This window comes from Cynocephalus volans, chromosome X (assembly GCF_027409185.1).
Source record: "Cynocephalus volans isolate mCynVol1 chromosome X, mCynVol1.pri, whole genome shotgun sequence".
In the NCBI taxonomy this organism is placed as follows: Eukaryota; Metazoa; Chordata; class Mammalia; order Dermoptera; family Cynocephalidae; genus Cynocephalus; species Cynocephalus volans.
The window spans coordinates 81,294,574-81,321,973 of record NC_084478.1 but is presented as its reverse complement, the minus strand read 5'-3'; the positions used below and the strand labels follow the sequence as shown (position 1 = coordinate 81,321,973).

The 27,400-nt window shown below is 38.6% G+C and overlaps 2 protein-coding genes across 10 annotated transcripts in view; both read left to right on the top strand.

Annotated features, from left to right (window-relative positions):
* PHKA1 (phosphorylase kinase regulatory subunit alpha 1) overlaps positions 1–4,480 on the top strand; it is a 143,493-nt gene extending 139,013 nt beyond the window's left edge. For all 5 annotated transcript variants that reach the window (XM_063083045.1, XM_063083046.1, XM_063083044.1 and 2 more), the window contains 2 exons: positions 771–971; positions 2,179–4,480. In XM_063083045.1, the coding sequence (XP_062939115.1) occupies positions 771–971; positions 2,179–2,352 (375 nt within the window). In that variant the 3' untranslated portion in view covers positions 2,353–4,480. The remainder of the gene's footprint in view (positions 1–770; positions 972–2,178) is intronic.
* A 5,680-nt stretch (positions 4,481–10,160) lies between these two features.
* The window catches only part of HDAC8 (histone deacetylase 8), a 219,012-nt gene continuing 201,772 nt past the window's right edge, over positions 10,161–27,400 (top strand). For 4 of the 5 annotated variants that reach the window (XM_063083263.1, XM_063083268.1, XM_063083266.1 and 1 more), the window contains exons 1-4: positions 10,161–10,637; positions 11,174–11,226; positions 13,873–14,003; positions 14,709–14,850. In XM_063083263.1, the coding sequence (XP_062939333.1) occupies positions 10,527–10,637; positions 11,174–11,226; positions 13,873–14,003; positions 14,709–14,850 (437 nt within the window). In that variant the 5' untranslated portion in view covers positions 10,161–10,526. The remainder of the gene's footprint in view (positions 10,638–11,173; positions 11,227–13,872; positions 14,004–14,708; positions 14,851–27,400) is intronic. The other variant, XM_063083267.1, reaches the window with a different exon arrangement.

Genomic DNA, 27,400 nt, shown 5'->3' with positions numbered 1-27,400 from the left:
TTTAATTTGATCTTCAACACAACTATGTGAGATAGATTAAGAAGGGATTATCATTTCCAATTTACAAATAAGGAAACAAATTTAAAGAAATTATTTGTCCAAGATCGTATAACCAGTAACTGACGAAGACAGGACTTGAACCCAGGAGTTTAGACTCCAAATCTACATTGCCTCCCTAGAGTATATACTCAATATGATTTTACCAAAAATTGTTACTCCGTCCTCTTCACCCTAAAATAACTTTACATTTCTTAATGCCCATTTAAACCTAACGGTACGTAGATGTTTTACATAATTCTAATTATCATCTATATACAATTTTAAGTTCTAATTAAATTTTTCCTTCATCCACAGTCATTAGATTTATTCTTTTGAATGGTTCTATAAAAACTCGTGAAGTTGCTATGCCATGACATACCATTATTTATACAGCCATTCCCATGTTTAAGTACTTCTAGTTTTATACCTGTGATTAATGTTGCTATAAACACTCTTGCATATAGAGCTTTTTTCCTTTTAGGAATTACTTCCTTAGGATCAACTCCTAGAAATAGGATTATGGGTTAGAGGGCATTGACACTTTTATGACTCTTGTTATGCATTGCGAGATTGCTTTCCAAAAAGATTGAACCAATTTATTCACTCAGTTACCTTAAAGGGGCTAACGCACTGTTCACAGCTACAGTGTTTTCACTGCCTTTCAGAGCAGGTAATTGATGCCTCCTGAGTGATGGGCTCTTAGGAAGTGATATTCTTTCTCTTTCTCACAGATGACTCCAGGCGAGATTAAATTCTCTGTTCATGTGGAGTCTGTCCTGAATCGTGTACCTCAGCCAGAGTACCGCCAGCTTCTGGTTGAAGCTATCCTTGTCCTCACCATGCTGGCAGACATTGAAATTCATAGCATTGGAAGCATCATTGCTGTGGAAAAAATAGTGCATATTGCCAATGACTTGTTCCTTCAAGAACAGGTAGGTAAACCTGTTGTTTTCTCAAAGGAGAATGTTTGCTAACCTGACTGCATTCAGAGCATTTCACGAAGCCAAGGTCACTTTCTTGTGCCCTCTTTCTCGTAGCTCTTTTCTGGGCCTCCTTTGTAGTGGCTCTGAACTCTGTTTGCAAAAGTGGTAGGCTACAGGACCACCTCTGTCTACCATGTGTTTTGTGCTTTGTGTTATATGGTAAATTTGCCTGGAACTCAAGAGGTTTATGCTCTTCCCTGAAAAGCCCTGAAACATAGCATTAGCATCATATTTTAAATTCCTGATCACAATGCTTTTTGTAGCTTTAAGAACTTAATTAGAGACTATTGGGTAGCATATCCTTTCTGGACTACTAAGGAAAAGAGAAGATTTGCTTTTGCTGTTCTACTTACCCATAGGAAAATAATGAAGTGAAACTTTTATTTCTACATTTTTCTTTTTTTCTTAGTAAATCTTCTTCCAGGAAATTAACTACATTAAAAAATACAAACTGTTTATTGAAAGTGTTCGAAACATTGCCTAGATTAGGAGTGAAGCACATAAGGTGAAGGACATACACTGTTGTCAATAGGAAAATCTCTAAAACATAACAGGTATTTCATTCTATTAGACACTGTGAGAGGATGCAGAAGAAAAGAATCCAGGATTTTCTAGGACAGTCCTAACTTTAAATATTCTGGATTGCTGTCAGTCTGTGTATCGGAAAATGTGATCTTTTTTAGGCATATACTCTAGCCTTGGAAAGCTGACAGTCTATTTCAATTAAGTTGGCTTAGAAAGAAATAATTATCAAACATAAGATAAAAGAATACAAGCTAAAATTAGTAGTACTAGAAGGAATCAGACCAAAGTCCTCTAGGGTGATTTGTGTTAACATTTGTCTCTTAACAAGAATGACTCATTTAATTAACTATTATATTTAACTTTGAAAAACTCATTGTACTGGGGAAAATTCTGAACAATTAATTGCTTTAAAATAATTTACATGAGTTTGGGATCTAGTAAAAATTGCATGTATAGAAACTCATATTCACTCTTTCGTGCATAACCCTGAACCCTTCCTGGCTAAACAGCCTAGGGTCCAACTAATTGGTGATAGGGAGGAGCCTCTGAGTTATACTAATCAGGACTTTACTTAGTAGGATTAGTAATTTTTCCTTTCCCCTGTGTTCTTTCACCCTTAACAACCAAACAGAAAACCCTCGGCGCAGATGACATCATGTTGGCAAAGGATCCTGCATCTGGCATCTGTACTCTTCTGTATGACAGTGCACCTAGTGGCAGGTTTGGCACCATGACCTACCTCTCCAAGGCAGCTGCCACCTACGTGCAGGAGTTCCTGCCACACAGCATCTGTGCCATGCAGTGAGGGCTTTGGGTCCGGGCTGCTAGGAGTCTTTTGACAGCTGGTCCCTGCCTCAGTTAATTGTGCATGGAACTGAAATGTTATTGCCTGATCACTCCTATCCTGCCCCCTTCTATCCCATCCCTACCAAGAAGAGAGAACTTTTCAGATAAACTAACTGCTTTTGCATATGGTCAACCAGGCCTTTCATTATTGGCTTTAATTCTTTCATGGTTCATAAAAGTTTGCATGTGGTTTTTTTTTCCTCCGGATCTGTTACCAACTTCGTTTTCTAACTCCTGTTTGGGGAGCAGGTCTTAATAACAACTTATTCCTAAAGTCTGTGTTTTCTTGTGTGTGGTTTTATTGTGTGTATGAGTGGTAGATCCTTTGGGGCATTATTTCAAGTGAGTAAACCCTAAATTGTTGGATTTTATGCTGCCATAAATTGGAAATATTCATTTTAAGTGCCTTTTCTTGGGAAAAGAGAGTACCAGATGATAGTTTCCTTCTTTACTCACAGCTTACCTCACACTAAGTGATGAAATAGTTTCTGTGTAGAATTATTGTCTCTATTGTTGCCCTCTCTGTATCTGCACATACAATGCCTACTCTCACTCTGATGAAATATCGAAAAATGCAAATGCAGCATGTATATTTAAGGATTTCTGTATTAACATTTGAAATCACATTTTATGAAGATTGCTGATACTCAGAGATACATTTGCAGTGGAAAAATGCAGAATAAGCCAGAGAAATGGAGCCAGGGGCCCAATTCCAGAGAGGAGGAGAAAGAAAAGATGCCTGGGCAGTGTCTTATACATAGGGAGTAGAGAGGGATTCAGAGGGGGGTTAGTTCCCTGAAGACTGCCTTGTGCACCTTATCCTTGCATCTGAAGAATGAGCTGACACACAACACAGAGAAGAATTGAAGCCGCTGTCTTTGGCAAAGAGAAAATCAGCAGTCCAGTCTACAGCTGCTCTGCCGAGCACCTCTTTGCTTATGCTCTTGGTCTCTGTCTCACTCACCTACTCACGTCCTACCACATCCAGCCACACCCCCTATCTCTCTGCCCTCCTCCGTCTATTCTTAAATTCGTTCCCTTATATTTTCACTTCCTAAGTCTAGTGTTCATACCCCTGTGTATCTTGGTATCTGTGGGCATATATCTGTTTCTTGTAAATGTGTGTGTGTGTGTGTGTGTGTGTGTGTGTGTGTGTGTGTGTGTGTGTGTGTGTGTGTGTGTGTGTGTGTGTGAGTACATATGGGAATTTTTCTGAATGTAAGTACTTTTGATATATATGTCTGTACACCTATTTGTATCTACATTTGACGGACTGAGTATGTAAATATGAGTGTTGCATGTGAGAGAAGGAGTGTGATCTCAAGATGACACACAAAGGGTAATGGGAGAATACCTTCAGTCCTCTCCCCTGGTCCCACGAATAGGTAGCCTTCCTTGACAAATGTGTCTCCTAACTTTCCTTCTTCCAATTTGTGGGTAGAGACTCTGCTCATTTCCCTGTTTGTACTCAGATAATTTCTTACTTTAATCCTCTCTTTTCCCTCAAGTTTTTAAGGTTTTTCCCCCAAGAACGGGAATAAGGAAGTTGGGGATGGGAGAGTCTCTAAATAATTCTTACAGAATGAGTGACAGTCTTATGAGGACACTAAATAAGTGAGCACAGTAGGGTGATAGAAAACAGATGGTGGAAACAAAGAGAGGATGGCCAACCTTTTCAGTACCTCCCTCAGAACAAATGGAGACATACAGTAAGTAGCTTTCTGTGTACATGATTTTCTGGCACTTTTAAAGAAAATCTACAAGCTGTTCTAAAACTGTTTGTCTTTTTACTGGCTGTAAGTGTACCCCATTCACAGAGAGTACATCTGGTGTACCAGAAGTGAAAGCCACCAGTCCTGCCCACACTCATTAGCCTGAACTGACACTGATGACTGCATTTCTCTGGGTTTGCTAAAATGTCTGTCACTATGATCCCCATACAGTTGTATTTAAATTGTAAATCAACTTTTTAGAAAACTCTACTTGTATTTTGTTCATTTTAAGTGTGAGACTAAAAAGATATGTTAGATTTTTTTAAAGCACTTATGTTTTGAAAATAGAATAAAGAATAAGAATTTCCAATTAAATCATGTCTGGTGACAGTGCGCAAAATTTTATTTGCATTTTTGTGACTAAAGTTTATTTCATTGCTTTATTTTACATATTCTGTTTAGATACACAGTACAGTCAAAGATCATTAATTGGGTCAAAGTAGAATAATATTAATATTAATACACATATCATGTATTATACACTATATAATATGTTAGTTAATATATGAAAAGAAATGCAGCTTTATCGTTCAAATACATACCTGCTCAAACTAGGCTCACTAAATTCAAACAGGTTTATTGACATCTTTAGGAAACCTGTTCTCATAAATGAATAAAGCAAATTTTTACTAAGCATTCCAATTTTGTACAAATGGTGTTTCTTCACTACTGGAGGGTACTTAAAAATTATTTGTTCTCCTAAATATTATAACTGTTTGGCAGAATCATGTTTATACTCTTCATCAGCCTTTTCTATAATAAGAGAGAGTTTATCCAGCAAGGATGAACAGTATCTCTATGGTCCCATCCTGGTTAATTATTATTTACCACATTCTGGGAATTTTATGCAAATGGTGAGGCAAAAGTTGTTCTTCGCCACAGCTCACAAAAACCTCTACCACCCCTTTTTGCACTTGCCAAATGCCTAGTATCTGTACTAATGCAGTGAAGATAAATACAGTATTTTCCACATTTAGTCTTCATTTCCTGTTTAACTTGAGTGATCCCAGGTCTTGATTTGTCCAGGATAGTCCCCATTTATGCCTGTTATCCCGGCATAGTTATTAATAACACTCTCTTTCTCTCAAAAGTGTCCCAGTTTGGATGATATGGTCACCCTATATTTAACAGAAGTCTGATTTCTTTTAAGGCTATGCCCAAAAGCCAAGGACCTGTTCTCAAACCACTAGTAGTGCTCTTGCAGTAGTGGTGTGGGGGTAAGGATAACAGTGGAGGTAGACTTTCCCCAAAAAATTAAGAAATATTTGGCATAATGATTCTTAAGACAAATAACCAATATTTGGGTTCTTACCAAATGCCAGACATTGTTATATAGACACTCGGCATGGGCCTTCTTATCTTCAAAATTGCCACGTGAGGTAGATATTATTGGCATTCCCATCTTATAGGTGAGGGAACTGAGGCACTGAGAGTTTAAGCAAAAGACTGAAGGTCAATCAGCTCAAATGTGGTAGAACCGGGATTTGAACCCAGGCAGTCTGACTCTAGAGTTTACATTCTTAGCAACTCCACTCTCCAAGGAAAAGATATTATGGGGTGGTGTGAAAACATGGGTCAGTCTGTTGAATACAGTTGAAGCATCAGTGGAATGAGCAAAAAAGGTGGTTTGCTTTTCCTCCTGCCTGCTTGTATGAAAAATATAGGAAAATGGTCAGGGCTCCCTTGGATGTTCGGAATCTTGCCCAGCATTTGATGTAAATATGTAACTAACTGCGCGTGTGCCCAGGTGTTCCTGGGCTGTTGTCTGATGTAGATGCACGTGGGCACGCAGGTGTTCCTGGCTTGCCTGACTCACACCTAGGTTGTCCTGCGTTGTCAGATTTAAGTATAAGGGATGAACGGCTCTGATGCACAGGGCTCCTCCACCCCCAGGGCCACCCCGGGGGTGGAGGGGCACAGGGAGGCCGCTACTGCTGCTGGAGGCTGTTGCTGGAAGCTGTTGCTGCCAGGGCCCCCAGGACCCTCTTGGAGGCCACTGCTGCTGCTGCTGCTGAGGAAGCTGAGGACTGAACTCCTGTCGTCTACCAACAGCTCCCAGGATCTTTCCCAATTACCTAGCTCATGATCTGTGTGTGAGGGGTCTGTGACCCAGTCTGTACAACAGGTTTGAAGACTCTGTGAGCCCTAGCCCTAGCAATACAGTTGGCTATGTCGGCAGGATTCCAACAATTACCTTAACCAGACACCACTTCTGCCAGCAAGTGAAGGCAAGAGAGAGTACCAAAAGAAGTGGTGCGGCCCAGCGTGACCTTGATGGCTCAGACATTATCTTTAGCAATAACGGTTGAGGAAAGTGAGTCAAGTAACTTACCCAGGGTCACTACGCTAGCAAGCTTTGGAGCCAAGATTCAACCTACTTCCTCTGACTTCAAGTCCCTCAACTGCAAATCCAGTGCTTTGGGAAGGGTTTTCTTCCCAATCTAAGGACAATATGGGTATTAAGCATGTGGAAAATTGAGATTAGGGATCTGTGGCATGATTTGTGCTCTGTCTTACTTATGAGTAAGGATCCAGCCTCCCTATGAGATTTGCTGCAGGAATACATTGCCAGTTCCAGAGCACTGTGTAACAATTTCTCCATACTTGAGCCATCTTGCCACATTGCTTGCCCTACTTGGATACTGTTTCCAGATTAGAAGCAATGCCCATGTGTTGAAGTGCTCAGCTATCTGTTGCCAGATCTGAAATAACACATAAAACAATCTATTTTCATGTAATCTGATTAGAGTCCATAATTTAAGGAGTCAGTTGCCCAGTCTGTCCTGTCCTCTTCCTTCCACCGCCTATCCCTCAAGGCCCAGGACAAGTCCTATTTCCTTCTTGTGTTGCCAACCTGTTATGATCTCACCTTTTAGTGAACTCCTACATCCTCCATGGACTCCTTTCCCTCTGTCTATAAACATGCAGTTCTCTTATCCCAAAAAGCATTTCTGGGCTCTAATGTCCCTTCAGGCTGATAGACTAACTCCTTCCTTTCACAATCACATTTCTTCAAAGAGGAAACTACACTTAACTGTGTTAGCTTCACTTTTTAACTGACATCCCCCTCCCACCCACCACCCACCACCCACAATCTGGCTTCCTCCTCTACCTCCTTTTTTTTCATAGCTCACCAGTGAGCTTCCGCTGCAGAAGGGGATCTGACACTTTTGAAATACATGACATTGTTATCATCTCTTCCTTCATGAAGCTCTCTCCTCTCCTGATTTCTGTGAAACTGTCCTATCAAACTATTTCCCTTTTGTCTCCTTTCTGGTATTTTTTTCTCCCCTGAACCCCCACAAACAGGCATTTCCCAAAATTACACTTTTCTTCTGGGCTCAAAGATTCCCACCAAGGGGTGGGGCAGGTTTCAGTGACATGATCCAATTTACTTTTTTTTAGAAGCTCACTATGGTGGCTGCAAAGAGAATAGGTTGTAGGGCAGCAAGAGTGGAAATAGAGACTGGATAGATATTGCAGAAGGCCCAGGCAAGAGGTAATAGTGCCCGGACTGGGGTGGTGGCAGTGCAGAGGGAAAGAAGTGGGTGTATTTAAGGCATGTCTTGGAGGTGGAACTGATGGAAATTGCTGATGGATTGGATCTGCAGGTGAAGGAAAAGGAGGGAACACAAATAACTCCCAGGTTTCTGGTCTAGGCAACTGTATAGATATTGGTATCTTTACTAAGCTTGAAAGATGGGGAAGGGGTGGAAAGGACTTGGATGGGGAAATCAGGAGTTTGGTTTTGAAAATGTTTAGTTGGATATGACTATTAGATGTCCCGGTGGAGAAAGCCATGTTCCCTTGGCTATCTCAGCCACTGTTAATGACTTCAGCTATCTCCTATTCATGTGGAGAAATATGTGTGTGTGTGTCACTGTAATCGCTTAACCCATTGATTTATGAAACTCAACATTTTTTAACTTTTCAAATCAGACTCATGTCCATTCCGCCCTATCCTATGAGTTCTTCCACCTGATTGCCCTCTTTCTTATATTGGTACTACTAGCCTTCTCTTCATCAGGCTTTAAATTTAAGAGTTTTCAGTGACTCTCTTCTATATATCTCCCTCTCATCAATATCCATGTATTAAGGAAGTCCTGTTCAACCTACCCTGTGCATTGTTTCTCCCTCTCTATTCCGGTTGTCCCCACCCTAGTTTAACCAATCATCACTTCTTATCTAAACTACTGCAGTCATCTTGCTGCCTCTAGTCTTTCAATAACTAATCTCTCCTACACACTACTGCTGTAGAAATCTTTTTTTTTTTAAGATTTCTGTCTAAAAGTCTCCCCATTTTCCACAGAATGAAGTCTATTCCCTTTAGCCTAGATTTCAAAGCCCTTCATAGTCTGGCCCCTTCACTCAAATTAGACTAGAAATTTTCTCCTTTGTGTTTTTGCTTATGCTGTTCATTCTAGTCAGCACACCCTCCTCTGGCTCCCATCTTTACCAAGCAAAAGCCTGTGCACCCTCTAAGGCCCCCTCAAATGCCACCAAATAAGAATCTAGTTACCATTTATTAAATACTGGTTAATAAGCACTTAATGCTTATTTTTTAAGTAAGCTAAGCATCTTACATCCATTTTCTGACTCTGCATTGCATATAATTTCCTGTATATTTACCTCATCTTCTTTACAAGAATGCAAATTCCTTGAGAAAAGATATCAGATTGTAATTCATCTTCGAATCTTCAGCTGTTTTGTACACTTAGCTGATGTCAGGTAAATGTTTGATGAATGACTGAATGATTGCAGAGCTTTGAAGTAGTTGCTATGGGAAGATATAAAAGAAGCATAAGAGCTTACATTCTGCTTAGAAAACACATCACACACACACACACACACACACACACACACACACAATTTCCATAACACTAAGCATTGAAGGGATACTAAATGGAAGGTTAAACAAAGTTCAATGTAGCACCAAGTCGTCCTGGAGAAATCAAGTTTATATAGTAAAGGGAGTGTTCAAAGGCTTCAGTGTCAGGCAGAACTTACTTTGAATTCCTGCTTTTCTGTTTGTTAAGTGTGTGACTTTGGATAGATGTTTTCTCTCTGTAAACTGCATCTGTAAAATGGGCATATTACATCCTTAAACAGGACTGTTGCAAGGATAAAAAGAGATAACACATCCAAAGTGCATACTACAATGCTTAATAAATGTTTAAAGAGTAAAAAGCAAGCTAAGATTTTTTAAAAGATAAGGATATTACATTGTCTCAGGGGTGTTAGTAGGTCACCTCAGGTCACTGTGAGAATTCAGGCCTGGGCATTGGCCAGCTTGAATCAAATCATAAGGGCCTCCAGATTCTGGAAATGCTGAGGGTAATTTTAATACTGCCTCAGGATGGTCCTTAATGTGGACACTCACAACAAACCTAAAATATTTTCCTAACCTTTGTTTAGCTGCAGAAACAAAAAGAAGGAGGGAAGAAGAGCTTCAGTTTTCAAACACCACTGAAAGTATCTGTTTGCATTCCTCCTACCACACGAATGTTCAAGGAGTACATTTGACATCCTTGCCTGATTGGAATCTACCAAGCAATTTCCACAGTACCAGCCAGACTCTTGGAAAAGTGTTATCAGATTTTCCAGAGTAAATTATTGAGATTGTTTATCCTCTTACATGGACGTGGATAGTTAGTGATGAAAAGAAATGAACTAAAGTGGTATCACACAATTTACTGTGTAAACTTTTCAAGCTATTTGCACCATTAATTAGTCCCCCAAACAAAAAGCCAATCTTTAGAATAGGCAGCTGATGTAGCTGGCTGGTGGTGGGCTCTAGGTGGCCACATTGTATCTGTCTTTAAGTATTGAAATGGCTGTATTTTTAGATTGAAACAATTCATAAGGAGTTGAGACTGCTTTTTTTTTTTTTTTTTTTTTTTCCTTCCAGCGCTAAAACTCAAATTCGCGGCTATTTTAGAGATTAGCCCCGGCTCTTCCGCTACTCGAACCCCTGGAAACTACATCTCCCAGTATGCTCCGAAGCTGGTCTGACCTCATCTCAAATGGCCCCGTAGGGCAACAAGGATGGTTAGTTTTGACCGTACTTATTCGTGCCATAAAAAATCGATCCTAACTCGCAGCTGTTTGGGCTTTTATATCCGACGGGCCCCTTTTTTGGAACTGTGGTCACTAAATGAAGGGTTTCTGGCCTGGGAAGGCCTATCCATTCCTTCAATTGAATGGGGAGCGGGGACAGTGTCTCCGGCGATCTCAAGAATAGGAGGGAACGTTGACCAGGGAACACCGCTGCGGCCGATCAGAGGAGCAGGAACCGGAGCCCGGGCTGAGTCCGAAAAACGGGGGATCTGGACGTTGGCTCCGGAACGGTTGGAAGTGGAAGATGGAAGAGCCGGAGGAACCGGCGGAAGGTGGGCAGCCGTTGCCGCCGGTCTACATCTATAGTCCCGAGTATGTCAGTATGTGCGACTCCCTGGCCAAGGTTCCCAAACGGGTAAGAGAGGTCGGAATGAAAGACTGTAGGCTTTTGAGGTGAGGGTGGTGGACGGGAGGGCAGTAGGAAGCGGAGAGGATACTAGGCTGGGGAAAATCTTCAGCAGAAATTTGGGTAGCAGTATCAGATACCTAACGCTGTAACAGGAAGAAGTGTTCTCTTATCGTTTGGGAGAGCGCAGGGCGTCCCTGCGGGGCGTCCAATGTACAGGTGGGGGGAGGGGAGGGGTTGGGGCACGGAGTGTGGGGGGATGACAGGGAGGGGATAGAGTTTTTACCACAAGGGGATCGCTGAAGTGGAAAAGAAGCTGCGGGAGAAAGGAGTTCCATCACCTGAGTAAAGCCGGGTAGCTTTCGCCTTTAGGGTTTTGATACTTTGTGTATTATCTAAAGTGTATTGTAACTGTTAAGTAACAGAAGGGAAGAGAGCTGAAACAAAGTTAGTTCCTTTGCTCGGGATGGCGAAATTGACGGGATTTTGCTGAATTAAACTTTTAAGAGACTATTTTCTTGCTTTTTTTATGCTGATGTTTTTAGGCCAGTATGGTACATTCTTTGATTGAAGCATATGCACTGCATAAGCAAATGAGGTAAGTTGTCTTTCGTGAAGACCTAGCCCTGAAGCTAGGTGTTCCTAGCCTTAATATCCTGCTTCCCAATAGGGCTAATTAGGAAGAGAATGCTGTTTGGTTGGGGTTTTTTTAGATTTTCATGACACTATTCACAGTGTTTGTAATCTGCCTGTAACCCGTGAAAGCTCTTGAAGAATTAAGAAAACTTGAAAAAAGTGCATGACGCAGTTAAGATCCATTAGAAATAGTACTTCTTAACTGGCTGGGAAAGTATCCTAGGGATAGGTACTTTGTGGACAGAGTTAAGTGCTTCCTTCAAAAAAACGAGGTTGCTTTTTATTGCCATTTCTGTATTTGATGTCATTATAAGAGCAAATACAGTCATGTGCTGCATACCGACTTTTCAGTCAACGAAGTACCGCATTATAATGAAGCTGAAAAATTCCTATCACCTAGTGACATCGTAGCCGTCATAACGTCATAGCCATCACAACGTCGAAGCACAACTACTTTATTTTTTATAAATTTAGTGTAGCCCGTGTACAGTGTTTATAAAGTCTACGGTAGCGGACAGCAATGTCCTAGACCTTCACATTCACTCACTGCTCACTCACTGTCTCACCCAGAGTAACTTCCAGTCCTGCAAGCTCCATTCATAGTAAGTGTCTTATACAGGTGTACAATTTTTTATCTTTTATATGTATTTTTACTGTACCCTTTCTATGTTTAGATATGTTTAGATGCACAAATACATACCATTGTGTTACGATTGCCTACTGTATTCAGCAGAGTAACATACTGTAGAGGTTTGTAGCCTAGGAGCAACAGGCTGTACCACATGGCCTAAGTGTGCAGTAGGCTGTACCATCTAGGTTTGCGGAAGTACACTCTAACGTTCACACAATGACAAAGTCACCTAACAGTGCATTTCTCAGAACGTATCCCCGTTGTTAAGCAATGCATGGCTATATTATAACCCTGCCATCTATAGGATTATTTATGACATTTTCTGGCTAAATAGATGAGTGTCTATGTCAGCTAGTTTGGTATGTTTTATTTATCTCCCAGAGGTAGTGTAATGGGCTTTCAGATTTTATCCTTATTATTAACAAAATTGTTTTCTGAGTACCTTCTTCAGGAGTGTTTTTCAGCCATTTTTTTAACCCATATGTTTGGGAAACATGATATTCACATGCCTTCCATTGAAGTTATTTAACATTTCAGAAAATTATTTTATGATAAACAAGATAACGAAACAAAGTAAAACTGCCCAGTTTCCTTGCTGTTAGACAGGCTTTCAGTAAGTGTTTTTTAACTGTAACATTTAACAAAATAAGTTAGAGGGTGCTAGAAGTACCTACTAGGGCTGGAAAACATGGCCCAAGAAATTATAAAATTTTTATTTTAATTTTTTTACCTTTGATGGTATAGACATATTTTCTTGAAGAAGCAAGGATTTTTTGGATCTTGGCTATATATTTAATTTTTGAGGCTGGACCACAGGATTTCTCCTGGCCACCTTGGTGATAGTAGTAAGTCATGGCCATGTTCCCGTTCAGCAAACATAAAGAGCTACTAACTGCCTCCCTGTGGCCTAGGTCAGTACTCCTTCAACTTGAATGTGCATATGAATCACATCATCTTGTTAAAATACAAAATCTGATTCAATAGGTCTAAGGTGAGGCTGAAGTTCTGCATTTCTAACAAGTCCCCAGGAGATGCTGATGCTGTTGGCCCACAGACCACCTTTAAGTGGCAAGGGCTGGAGAATGGTAGTGGCAGTGGCGGTGTCAAGAAGAGGAAATGGAAAATAGGCAGCCAGAGGTTAGAGGTGGTGAGTCCTGGTGTTAGGTTAGCTCTCTGTATCTCTCATTCACTCCTATTTGTCACATCTTGTGAGGAGAAGGTTGAGAGGTTCTGAGTGAAGCGCACCATTTTGCTCCTTCTCTCCTTCCTCTCAGAGGCAGATGTGAGTGACCAAGTATCAAAACTTTGTACATTTTGTGTTGCCTATTTTTATCTTTTAATATTAATAATAGTGATAGTTATCCACAAAACATTTTTGTGTATATTGTCATTTAGTCTTTACATAAGTCTCATAAGTTTCCCCATTTTACAGATGAGGAAACTGAGCTATAGAAGAGTCAATTTACCTGCGATTGTAGAGCTAATAAATACAGACTTAGGACAGTGGCCCAGCTCTCTGACTCCAAATCTGACTCCAAATTCAAAATGCATTAAAATACAGCTGTGTATTATAATAAAGATATAGCTGAAAGGATTATATAGCCCAATTAGCAGCTGATTCAAATGAAAATATCTCTGCCTTCTGGTTCGTCATGAAAGTTATAACTCACAGAGTAAAGTTTGATACCTAATCATTCGTTTTACTCAAATATAATTATTCACTTATTTTCACTTACCTATATGTCAAGGGACTAATCTATCCTCTTGCCCCTTATTAATGAAGTCATTACCATAGATGTGAGGAAGGGAAGATTGTACAGTATAGGGGAGGAAGAGAATATGTTTATTACTTCTGTCCACTGGAACCAGAAGCTGGGAGCTGTATTTTCTGCTCAGACAGCTGGCTCATGTTTCCAACTTCTGGCATACTCTGTGTCTGACTCACTGAACTCTCTTTGTTGTCTCTGTTATTATTAGGATAGTGAAGCCCAAAGTGGCCTCCATGGAGGAGATGGCCACCTTCCACACTGATGCCTATCTGCAGCACCTCCAGAAGGTTAGCCAAGAAGGCGATGATGATCATCCAGACTCCATAGAATATGGGCTAGGTAAAGTCATTACCAGGCACTGATGGAAGATCAACAACCTCCATCTGTAGATTATGCTATTTAATTTTTTATAACTTGCATCATGGTTTTTAATAATTTTTAATTAAGAAAGAGTGTATTCTCTGTCAGTCCTCATCTTGGGTTAGCTACGTATAACTCACTAAACAAGAAAACCATATGAGTTGAGCAAAATTGGATGATGGGTCAGATGGAGGAAAACCTTGTAGTTGCTTAGGCCCAAATGGCAGTGCTCACATCTGGTCTGGCTGTCTATATGCTGATTTAGTTGAACACAGATTTATGTTCTGGCTAAGTATTCCACCTTATCTCTCATTAAACAGTTGCATTTTTTAAAACCGTAAGTGGCCAATAGGATAGTCTAGAGAAACAGCACGGTTTAGTAGGTCACTGGACTGGAAATGAGCCCTGAGCCTGGCTCTGTGTGACCACTGACAAAACACATCACCTCTCAGGCCTTGGTTTCTCTCACATCTGTAGGATGTGACTAGTTCATCTTGAAGGTTTATTCTTTCTAGCTCTAACATTTTAAAATATTCTTTCCCCAACACTGGAGATGTTTCTCTTAGTTGGAGCTGATGTTAGCACAGTAGCTTTTTAGTAGGGCATGTTGTTGTCACACCCCAACCTATTCTTCCTCTTTCTCCAGTTCATCTTTTAACAAGCTCTTCCAATTTTTGCCCTAAGGTTATGACTGCCCAGCCACCGAAGGGATATTTGACTATGCAGCAGCTGTAGGAGGGGCCACAATCACAGCTGCCCAATGCCTGATCGACGGAATGTGCAAAGTAGCAATTAACTGGTCTGGAGGGTGGCATCATGCAAAGAAGTAAGAAAATAATCTTTCTGCTTTCTGACTCTTTCCTTGAGTCAATTTCTCAGTTATGTAAACTTTTATGGTTATTGTATTGACATTTATTAGGAGACATGTGTATATAGCACTTTACGAGGCATTCCAAAGAGATGCAAGTGAAATAGAAGACAGCCTAATATAGTGGAAAGCGCACTGTTGAAAATCAGGACACCTGGGTTCTGCGCTAACTTGCCTAACTGACTTGGACGGATTAACCTCCCTAGGCCTTAGTTTCTTCATCAGCAAAATGTGCAGGGCAAAAGATATAATTAAACAGTCTCTAAATTCCTTTTCAGCTTTTGGAAATTCGTCTGTCTTCATGGGACTTACACTCTAGAAATATTAACAAAATTAGAATAATTAGAGAACAACATCAATTATGGTACCAATGGAATATATGTATGAGCTGAAGAAACTTAGCAGTAAAGAGGAATTGATCACAGAGGTCCTGGGAGAGGTGAATTTAAGAGCTAATTCTTGAAAGAAGTGGCAAACATTTTTGAATAGGTGGAGAACTAATGAGAATAGATTTTAAACAAAAGGCCGAAGAATCAAGAAAGAGGCTTGTATTGCCGTCTCTAAGGAAAGTGGCAACCTAAAGTTGGATGTCTCTCTAAGGAGAAAGGGCATGTGAAATGGCTCTTCTCAGGTGCTATTTGGAGTTAAAGGAAAAGTCCTTTTGGAGCTGTGTGTTAACATGTCCAAACAACGATACTCTGACAAGGACTGCTGGGCCTTCTTCAGCATTTGGCATCTTGTTTGATATGTCTGTTGTACTTAATATATGTTGGAGGAGAAGGATTTTTTGAAACTCTGAATTTATCAATCTGTTGTCTGAATGAAATGAAGCAGCTGTGGTAGTAACTGCTGATGCATCATTCACAAATCAGCTGTTTGTGCAATTGACCGTGGCCTTGATGATATTCTCAGGTGCTCTTGAAAAGTCAGGAGAAAATAACATTGTTTTTCAGAATAAAACACAGCACAATTTAAGCATATGTAGGCTAAGATAATAACATAGAATTCTTTTCATCAATTGACAGACTTCATGACCAGGGAAGTCCTTGAAAAAGTTTACAACTAGAACCTACTACTTTGGCAATAGAGCAAAGAGAACCAACGTTTTAGTAATGAGTTTTACGTGGTGTTAAGAACAAAGAAAAACAGCTTGGCTTTTGTTAGCTTTTGCTTTGATTTTTAAATATTCAAAATAGAGGAGTGATCCCCAGGAGAAAAAATGACCCTCTCTCCTTCAAGCTACAGAATGAAAGGAGAACACCAAGCTTCTCTGAATCAAGGATTTCCATGTCCTCTTGGGCTTAGCAAGTTGAGAAGAAAAGTAGTGTGGTTTCATAGAAAATGCCTGCTCCTATGAGTCAGATCTAGTTTCTTATATATTTAAATTCACTGCAGGAGGCCTGCTAGGGCCCAGGTCAGTTTCCAGTGGAGTACTCAGATGCCTGCCACTTCTCATTATGATTTTGCTGCCAAAGCCAGTCATGGCTGTTCCTGGCCTGTGTGTAGGTGCAGGCATACCAACATATCACTGTCTTAACTGTTTTGGACAGCTTTCAGCTGATCCTTTAAGCTAACCCTGCCCAGAAACAGATATACCTGCAGTGAATGTAAATTACAGTGTCTCTAAAGATCGCCCCAATTCAGGTCTGAATTCCAGGGTGTTCTTGGCACATCTAGAACCTCTCTGCAGAAGGACTACAGGCATTTAGCCCACGAACTTATATCTAACCAGCATTTACCTATTATAATTACAATATTTGTTTAAACCTCCCCATTTCCAAATACATATATAGGTTTGTACATGCCATTTCTTTTTTTTAATCCAGTTTTTTTTTAATTGAAACATAATTGATTGTATATACCTGTGGAGTGCCACGTTGAATATCAATACCTGTGTGCAATATGTGATGCTCAAATCAGGATAATTAGTATATTCAACATTGCACAATGTAATCATGTTTTGTGGCCCTTTACCAATTCCTCACTAACCCCCCTCCCCCTCCTTCTTTCCCACCTCTGGCAGCCTCAGTTCTTTTTTTTTTTTTTTTTTTTTTTTTTTTTTTTACTTCTCAAAATACATTGTAGTTGATCTTCACGCCCATTTACCCATTCCTCTCCACGCCTTCCCCTCCTCCCCCACATCATATCTGTTCACTTTACTTAAATAGTTCAAGGAATTTTTGCGGTTATTCTGTCTTCTTCCCCCACTACCCTTGATTTGTTTGTGTGTTTATTTATTTATTTATTTTTAGTTCCCACAAATAAGTGAGAACATGTGATATTTCTCTTTCTGTGTCTGACTTGTTTCACTTAGTATAATTTTCTCTAAGTCCATCCATGTTGTTGCGAATGGTAGTATTTTGTTCTTTTTTATAGCAGAGTCGTATTCCATTGTGTACATATACCACAGTTTCCTTATCCATTCATCAGATGATGGACATTTGGGCTGTTTCCAACTCTTGGCTACTGTAAATAGTGCTGCTGTAAACATTGAAGTACAGGTATCCCTTCGGCATGATGATTTCCATTCCTCTGGGTATATTCCCAACAGTGGAATAGCTGGGTCATATGGTAGATCTATCTGTAATTGTTTGAGGAGCCTCCATACCATTTTCCATAAAGGCTGCACCAATTTGCAGTCCCACCAGCAGTGCATGAGAGTTCCTTTCTCTCCACATCCTCTCCAGCACTTACCATTCTCACTCTTTTGGATATTAGCCATCTTGACTGGAGTGAGATGGTATCTCAATGTGGTCTTGATTTGCATTTCCCAGATGCTGAGTGAGGTTGAGCATTTTTTCATGTGTCTTTGGCCACTCGTATATCTTCCTTTGAGAAATGCCTATTCAGCTCCTTTGCCCATTTTTTAATTGGAGTATTTGGTTTTTTGCTGTAAAGTTGTTTGAGTTCCTTGTAAATTCTGGATATTAATCCTTTGTCAGATGTATATTTTGTGAATATTTTCTCCCACTCTGTTGGTTGTCTTTTTACTCTATTGATTGTTTCTTTTGCTATGCAGAAGATTTTTAGTTTGATATAATCCCATTTGTTTATTTTTCCTATAGTTGCCTGTGCTTTTGGGGTCCTATTCATAAAGTCTGTACCCATTCCTACTTCTTGGAGTGTTCCCCTATGTTTTCTTTAAGGAGTTTTATTGTTTCAGGGTGTATATTTAATTCTTTAATCCATTTTGAGTTGATTTTGGTATATGGTGAAAGGTACAGGGCTAGTTTCAATCTTCTACATATGAGTATCCAATTCTCCCAGCAACACTTGTTGAAAAGGCGGTCTCTTCCCCAGTATGTAGATTTGCTGCCTTTGTCAAATATCAGATGGCTGTAGGCGTATAGATTGATTTTGGGGTTCTCTATTCTAGTCCATTGATATATGTGTCTGTTTTTATGCCAGTACCATGCTGTTTGGTTTATCATAGCTTTGTAGTATAGTTTAAAGTCAGGTAGTGTTATGCCTCCAGCTTTTTTTTTTTTTTTCCCTCAGGATTGCTTTGGCTATGCGTGGTCTTTTGTTGTTCCATTTAAATGTCTGGATAGCTTTTTCCATCTCAGAGAAAAATGTCATTGGAATTTTGATGGGGATTGCATTGAATCTGTAGATCACTTTGGGTAAGATGGACATTTTCACAATGTGAATTCTTCCAATCCAAGAGCAAGGGATATCTTTCCATCTTCTTGTGTCTTCTTTAATTTCTCTCAACAGTGGTTGGTAGTTCTCTTCATAGAGTTTTTTCACATCCTTGTTCAGCTTTATTCCTAAGTATTTTATTTTTTTGGTGGCTGTTGTAAATGGGCTAGCTTTCTTGATTTCTTTTTCTGCGTATTCACTGTTGGAGTGTAGAAATGCTACTCATTTTTGTGTGTTGAGTTTGTATCCTGCAACTTTGCTGAAATCATTTATCAAGTCTAGGAGTTTTTTTATAGAGTCTTTAGGCTGTTCAATATATAGGATCATATCATCCACAAAAAGGGACAGCTTGACTTCATCCTTTCCAATCTGGATGCCCTTTATTTCCTTCTCTTCTCTGATTGCTCTGGCTAGTACTTCCAACACTATGTTGAATAGGAGTGGTGAGAGTTGGCATCCTTGTCTAGTTCGTGTTTTTAAGGGAAAAGCTTTCAGCTTTTCCCCATTCAGGATGATATTGGCAGTGGGCTTAGCGTATATGGCTTTAATTATGTTGAGACACTTTCCATCTATGCCTAACTTATAGAGAGTTTTTATAATGAAAGGATGTTGAGTTTTGTCAAATGCTTTTTCAGCATCAATAGAGATAATCATGTGGTTTTTGTCTTTGCTTTTATTGATGTGGTGTATCACATTTATTGGTTTGCGTATGTTGAACCAACTTTGCATCCCTGGGATGAATCCCACTTGATCGTGGTGTATAATTTTTGGTATGTGTTGCTGTATTCTGTTAGCTAGTATTTTATTGAGGATTATATCATCTATATTCATCAAGGATATTGGCCTGTAGTTTTCTATTTTTGATGCATCTTTGTCTGGTTTTGGTATCAGGGTGATGTTTCCCTCATCAATGAGTTTGGGAGAACAGCCTCTGTTTCAGTCTTTTGGAACAGTTTGTAGAGAATTGGTATCAGTTCCTCTTTGAAGGTTTGGTTGAACTCTGCAGTGAACCCATCCAGTCCTAGGCTTTTTTTGTTGGGAGCCTTCTGATAACAGCTTCAATCTCTTATATTGTTATTGGTCTGTTCAGAATTTCTATATCTTCTTGGCTCAGTTTTGGTAGTTTGTATGCATCCAGAAATTTATCCATTTCCTCCATATTTTCAAATTTGTTGGCATATAGTTGTTTATAGTAGTCTCTGATGATTCCTTGTATTTCTGAGGTGTCAGTTGTAATATCACCTTTTTCATTTCTAATTTTTGTTATTTGGGTCTTCTCTCTTCTTAGTTAATCTTGCTAAAGGTTTGTTGATTTTATTTATCTTTTCAAAAACCCAACTTTTTGTTTCATTGATCTTTTGTATTGTTTTTCGGGTTTCTATCTTATTTAGTTCTGCTCTGATCTTAATTATTTCTTTCCATCTACTAACTTTAGGTTTGGATTGTTCTTGTTTTTCTAGATCTTTAAGGTGAACTGTTAGGTTATTTATTTGCCATCTTTTGATTCTTCTGAAGTAAGCATTTTTTTTTTTTTTTTGTCTTTTTCGTGACCGGCACTCAGCCAGTGAGTGCACCGGCCATTCCTATGTAGGATCCGAACCTGCGGCGGGAGCGTTGCCGCGCTGCCAGCGCCACACTCTCCTGAGTGTGCCACGGGCTCGGCCCTGAAGTAAGCATTTCATGCAATAAATTTCCCCCTGAAAACTGCTTTTGCAGTATCCCACAGGTTTTGGTATGATGTGTCATTATTTTCATTAGTTTCAAGAAGTTTTTGGATTTCCTGTTTAATTTCTTCTTGGAACCACATGTCATTGAGTAGAATATTGTTTAATTTCCATGTGTTTGTATAGTTTTTAGAGTTTTGTTTATTAATGATTACTAATTTTAATCCATTGTGGTCAGAAGAAATACATGGAATAATTCCAATTTTTTTGAATTTGTTTAGACTTGCTTTGTGACCTAACATGTCATCTATCCTGGAGAATGTTCCATGTGCTGATGAGAAGAATGAATATTCTGAGGCTGTTGGATGGAATGTTCTGTAGATATCTACCAAGTCCAATTGATCTAAAGTATTGTTTAGATCTTGTGTTTCTCTGTTGATTTTTTGCTAGATGATCTGTCCAATGATGAGAATGGGGTGTTTAGGTCCCCCGCTATTATGGTGTTAGTGTCTGTCTCTTTCTTTAGATCTAATAGTGTTTGCTTTGTAAATCTGGCTGCTCCAACATTCGGTGCATATATATTTATGATTGTTACGTCTTTTTGATGGATAGATCCTTTTATCATTATATAGTGGCCTTCTTTACCTCTTTTTATGGTTTTTGCTTTAAAGTCTATTTTATCTGATATAAGAATAGCTACTCCAGCTCGTTTTTCATTTCTATTTTCATGATATGTCTTTTTCTATACTTTCACTCTTAGTTTATATGTATCTTTATAGGTCAAGTGAGTCTCTTGAAGACAGCATATTGTTGGGTCCATCTTTTTAATCCAGTCAGTCTGTGTCTTTTGAATGTGGAATTTAATCCCTTTACATGTACAGTTACTATTGAAAGGTGCTGATTTACTCCTAGCATTTTACTGATTTTTAGATGTCTTAAGTACCTTTCATTCCTTTCTTTCTAATTTTCTGTTTGTCTTCTGTATTTATTGGTTTCTTGGGGTGATAGATAAACTCTTTCTTTCTCTTTTGTTAGCATTTTTGTTTTGCTGATAGGTATTGTTCTTTCTTGCATATTCATGGCAGTGATGGTTGTTTTTGTGGTATCAAACCGAGTACTTCCTTGAGAATTTCTTGTAGGGCTGGTCATGTGGTAGTGAACTCCCACAGTTTTTGTTTGTCTGGGAAATATACTATTTGTCCATTTTGGAAGGATAGCCTTGCTGAGTAAAGTATTCTTGGCTGGCAATTTTTGTCCTTTAGTGTTTTGAATATATCACCCCATTCTTTTCTGGCTTTTAGGGTTTCTGATGAAAAGTCTGATGTTATTCTGATTAGGGCTCCCATATAGGTGATTTGCCGCTTCTCTCTTGCAGCTTTTAAGATTCTCTCTTTGTCTTTGAGTTTTGTCAGTTTGATTATCACGTCTTGGAGAGGATCTTTTTGGGTTGAATGTGTTTGGTGATCTTTGGGCTTTCTGAATCTGGAGATGTGTGACTTTCCCTATACCTGGGAAGTTTTCTGCTATTATTTCACTGAATATGTTTTCAATGCCATTTCCTTTTTCCTCCCCTTCTGGAATACCCATGATTCAGATATTTGAGCACTTAAGTTTATCAGTTGTCTCTCTTAGATTTTCTTCAATTTTTTAAATTCTTTTTTCTTTTTTCTGGACTGCCTGTGATAATTCAAACAGCCTGTCTTCAAGGTCAGAAATTCTCTCTTCTGCTTGTTCAAGTCTGCTGGTTAAACTCTCTGTTGTGTTTTTTATTTCATTGAATGAATCCTTCAGCTCCACAACCTCAGCTACATTCTTTTTCAAGGCATTGATTTCTTTGTACATTTCTTCTTTCAAATCCTGTATTTTTTTCTCATTTCATTGTGTTGTTTCACTGAGTTTTCTTGTATCTCATTTAGTTTCCTTAGAATAGTTACTCTAAATTCCTTGTCTGTCATTTCAGAGACTTCCTGTTCTATAGGATCAACACCTTTCAATAGTGCTTGAGAATTATTATTTTCCTTTGGTGGTGATATACTTTCTTGATTTTTCATATTTCTGGTATCTTTCCTTTGGTGTTTTGTCATTGTGCTTGGGGGTATCTCAGTCAACTCATTTCACCCTGGTGTTGGGCTTGGATCTTGAAGGGACTGCCACTTCTGGGCAGGAGGAACTAGACCGGGCTGGAAGTCCCACCCTGCCTTTCTTCTCTGGCATGGCTGGCTCGGGGTGTGGGAGCCCCAATCCTCTTAGGACTCTACCAGCAGCAGGGACTTGGCTGGGCTGGAAGTCCCACTCTGCTTGCCTTCCCTGGCTCAGCTGGCTCAGGGTATGGGAGCCTCCAGGCTGTTAAGTCTCTCTCCGCAGTGGAGACTGGCCTGGGCCAGAGGTCCAGCCCCACCTGTCTTCTCCCGGCATGGCTGACTCAGGGTATGGGGGCCTGCGAGCCTCTTAAGTCTCACCCAGTGGCAGGGGCTGGCCTGGGCCAGAAGTCCCACCCCACCAGCCTTCTCAGACCCAGCAGACTCAGGGCGTGTGAGCCAAGAAGCTCTAAAGTTTCTCTGCACAATGGGGAGCAACCTGAACTGGGCTCCCATCTGCTCTTGTGCAGATCTCGGGTCCTCCATCACTGCTCCTCAAATTGGTCACTCTGTGGTAAAGAGCAACACCAGGAACCGACTACTGTGCTATCTTGACCGGAACCTGAATCCCAACTTCGGCAGCCTCAGTTCTGTTCTCTATTTTTGAAAGTTCAACAAATTATTGTAATTGTTTTTTTTGTTTTGTTTTGTTTTTCTTTTGTAAGAAAGTGAAATTTATTGCTTACAGTTTCGGAAGACTGGGAAGTCCAAAGTCCAGGGGACACAGCTAGGGCAAAGGCCTTAGTGGTGGTGACAGTGACCCAGGGGTCTCATGTGGCAGAAGTGTCAGAGCAGAGAGAGTTATTGTGATTGTTGTATCTTTCTTTCTTTCTTTTTCCCCTTTATTCATTTATTTATTCTTAATTGGAACATAATTGGGTGTACATATCTGTGGGGTACAGCATTGAATATCAATATCTGTGTGTAATACACGATCCACAAATCAGGATAATTGCTATATTTATCATTATACAATGTAATCATTTTTTGTGGCCATTTACCAATTTCTCACTAACCTCCCTCCCCCTCCTCCTTTCCCACCTCTGGTGGTCTAAGTTATGTTCTCTCCTTTTGAAAATTCAACAGATTATTGTATCTTTCTTTCCTTATTTATTTATTTGTTTATTTTTTTAGCTCCCACTTGTGAGTGAGGACATGTGGTATTTCTCTTTCTGTGCCTGACTTATTTCACTTAACATAATTTTCTCTAAGTCCATCCATGTTGCTATTAATGGCAGAATTTCATTCTTTTTTATGGCAGAGTAGTATATATACCATGTTTTCCTTATCCAGTCATCCGTCGATGGACATTTAGGTTGGTTCCAACTCTTAGCTATTGTAAATAGAGCTGCAATAAACATGGGAGTGCAGGTATCTCTTCAACATGATGATTTCCATTCCTTTGTGTATATACCCAGCAGTGGGATTGCTGGATCACATGACAGTTCTCTCTGTAGTTGTTTGAGGAACCTCCATACTGTTTTCCATAACATCTGCACTAATTTACAGTCCTACCAACAGTGTAGGAGGGTTCCCCTTTCTCCACATCCTTGCCAACATTTGTTGTTCTCTGTCTTTTTTATAATAACCAGTTTAAATGGGGTGAGATGATATCTCAATGTAGTTTTGATTTGCAAATCCCTGATGCTGAGTGATGTTGAGCATTTTCTCATGTGTTTGTTGGCCATTTGTATATCTTCCTTTGAGAAATGCCTATTCAACTCCTTTGCCCATTTTTTAATTGGGTTACTTGGTTTTTTACTGTTAACTTGTTTGAATTCTTTTTATATTCTGGATATTCCTTGTCAGATGCATAGTTTGCAAATGTTTTCTCCCATTCTGTAGGTTGTCTTTTGCTCTGTTGTTTCTTTTGCTGTGCCGAAGCTTTTTCATTTGATATAATCCCATTTGTTTATTTTTTCTTTTCTCGCCTCTGCTTTTGGGGTCTTATTCATAAAGCTTTTGCCCCATCCTACTTCCTGAAGTGTTTCCCCTGTGTTTTCTTTCAGTAGTTTTATAGCTTCAGGTATTATATTTCAGTATTTAGTCCATGTCGAACTGATTTTCATATGTGACGAGAGGTACAGGTCTAGTTTCATTCTTCTACAGATGGACATACATGCCATTTCTTCATTAACCAAGCATTGATTAAGTACCCACTTAATGTCAAGTGTATGTTTATCATCACTAATAAGTAGAGATATGGATATTGAAGCAAAGTATATTTTTTCCCTACCAAGTTTGAAAAAACAAAATTTCAAAATATCCAGGTGCTGGCAGGGTTACAATGAAATTGGGACAACTCTTTTTGAAAATGTTGAGTAAGTGTTAAGAGTGTGAAAAAATACATACCTGTCGACCCAGTAACAATATTTTGGTAATCTATTCTAAGGAAATAAACGAATTCTGTACTCAAGAAATTCATGTCTTAGGGATAAGATAGAAAATAATTGCGTTTGAAAGCTAAAGAAGAGTGATTTTCAAAGAAAATTCTGTTACGAAAGAGTAATGAAGGACTAATGCTACTAGATATTAAGTATACAAAGCTAGGATAATGAAAAAACACTGGTACCATTGGTGTTAAATTAGACAGATAGTGTTATAATACAGTGCCCACCAAGAGACCAGTTATATGAATCTAATCTATCATAAAGGATACATTGCAAATGAATGGAAGTGTAAAGGATTGTTCAGTAAATGATATTGTGACAACTTGTAGCATTTATACCCTCATCTCCTGTAATAAACTAAAATAAGTGGCAGCTGGATTGAAGAGTTAAATATAAAAAGGCAAATTTTAAAAACTAAAATGAATGTTTATCAAGCTTTTAAAGGGGAATCATTTTCTAAGCTTAAGCGGTAATAGAAAAAATCACAAAGGAAAAGATTAATAAATCTGACTCTATAAAATTATAAAAACAAAATAACTTTTGAAACTTTTTTGGCCATTTTAAAAATAAAATCTAACCAGACTGAAAAAACCTGTGTGACACATATATGACAGTGATAGATTTGTATTATCTAAGGCACTCAAGCAGTATAATGTATAAGAAGAAATATGGACAAAAAACACATAGACAATTTACAAAGGAGTTTAAGTATAACTAGAAAACATGGGGAAATGTTCATCACTACTCATCAATAAATGCAAATTACAACAACTAGGTAAGCCTCTCTTTAAGCCTGTGTTTAAGAGAATTGAAAAAGATGGTACTCAGTTTGCTAATGAGTGTGATTTGGTTCAATTCCTTAAGAAAGCATTTTGGTAGCCTATGGTTTTAATGCTCTTTGATATAATAATCCTACTTCTTGGAATGTTTCCTAAGAAAATAATTCAAAATATGGGAAAAAACTATTTTCATGAATGTATTTATCAGCGTTCTTTATAAAATAAAATTAAAAAATTTAAAAAACACAAATGCCTAGCAATAATGAAATGGTAAATCCACTCTCTATGGAATATTATGCTATTATTTTAAATGATTATGAAGATTACAAGGCATTTCAGAAAAATACTTAATGATCTGTGTTAATAAAAAAGCAGGTGTTAAAACTGTATGCACATTGCAGTCACAACTTTGAAAACACACACATATGAGAAAAAAAAGACCAGTGAGAATGATAATGGTAATCTTAGACTAATAGAGTTATTGATGATTTTTTTTAATGTTTTTCTCTAGTTTCCAAAATTCCTGTAATGAGATTGTATTACTTTTGCAGCTAAAATTTTAACAAAATAAAGAGGCAAAACCAAAAATACAGGCACAGCAAATACTGCAAAGTGTTAAAATCTTTAACTATTCTAATTGATTTTTTAAAATACTAATATTCAGATAAATGGACAAAAGACACAAAATAGTCAATTCATAAAAGAGGAAACAAATAGTAAACAAGCATGAAAAAATATTTAGTGTCACTAATAACCAGAGAAATTGAAATATTACAAATATTTTTTTTCCTCCTACCAAACTTGAACCAAAGGAAGGAAAATCTTTAACTCATAACATCTATTACTCTTGGTAATCTATTCTAAGGAAATAAACCAATCCAAAATATAGTAAAGATGTGTACATGAAGATATACACGTACTTATAATAGCCAAAAAAGGGAGTTGGGGGGCAGGAAAGAGACCTAAATATTCAACAACACTAGAATTGTTAAGTAATATACTGCAACATATCCACTTGATGGGCTATTGTAAAACCATTTAAAATGGTGGTTAGGATGACTGCATAAGCTAGAAAAAATGCCCATCTTGTAATGTTGGTTTGTTTTTAAAGGGTAAATGGCTGCAACATCATCCATGCATCCCAATTTGAGTCATGTAAAAAATATATACATATGAAAAATCTTAGAAGGAAATACAAGAAAATAATAGCAGTGGCTTTGTGAGGATGGTGATAATGGGTGTGTGTGTGTGTGTGTGTATGCTATATGAAGGTACTTCAAAAAGTTCATGGAAAAAATGAAATTAAAAGATAATGCAAATCTTTCCATGAACTTTTTGAAGACCCCTTGTATGTAATATTTTTTATATACACACATACATACATACATACATACATACCCACATTTTTTTTCTGATTCCCATATTTGTCTGATGTGATTGTATTACCTTTATAAATAAAAATTTTTGTAATTAAAAACTGCTCAGAACAAGGCAGGAAGCAGTTTAAAGGCAGTGTGGGCAGTGTATGCTAGCATTACATACTAAGTAGTGTGGTGTACAGTAGAAAGAGGGGGAGTTTGCTTTCTCATTGGTGGGGATGGAGAATTCCGAGCAGAAAAAATCATGAGAGCATGGCAGCAGGAAAGTATGGGACCCATTTAAAAAGGGAACCAAAATTTTAGATAGTGGAAGAGGCAGAGTTTGATTAGGATGCTAGCATGAAAAAGTAAAAACTATTAAAAATGTTTATTTTGTCTCATTTAATAAAATTGAGTGCTATGTACAACTATGCACTAATTCTTAAAACAAACAAAGAATATATCAAGGATTGATGGTTTTTGGTTTGGGCCTAATTTCTCAAACAAAATTGTATGATATTTCAAGGTGGTTTCACT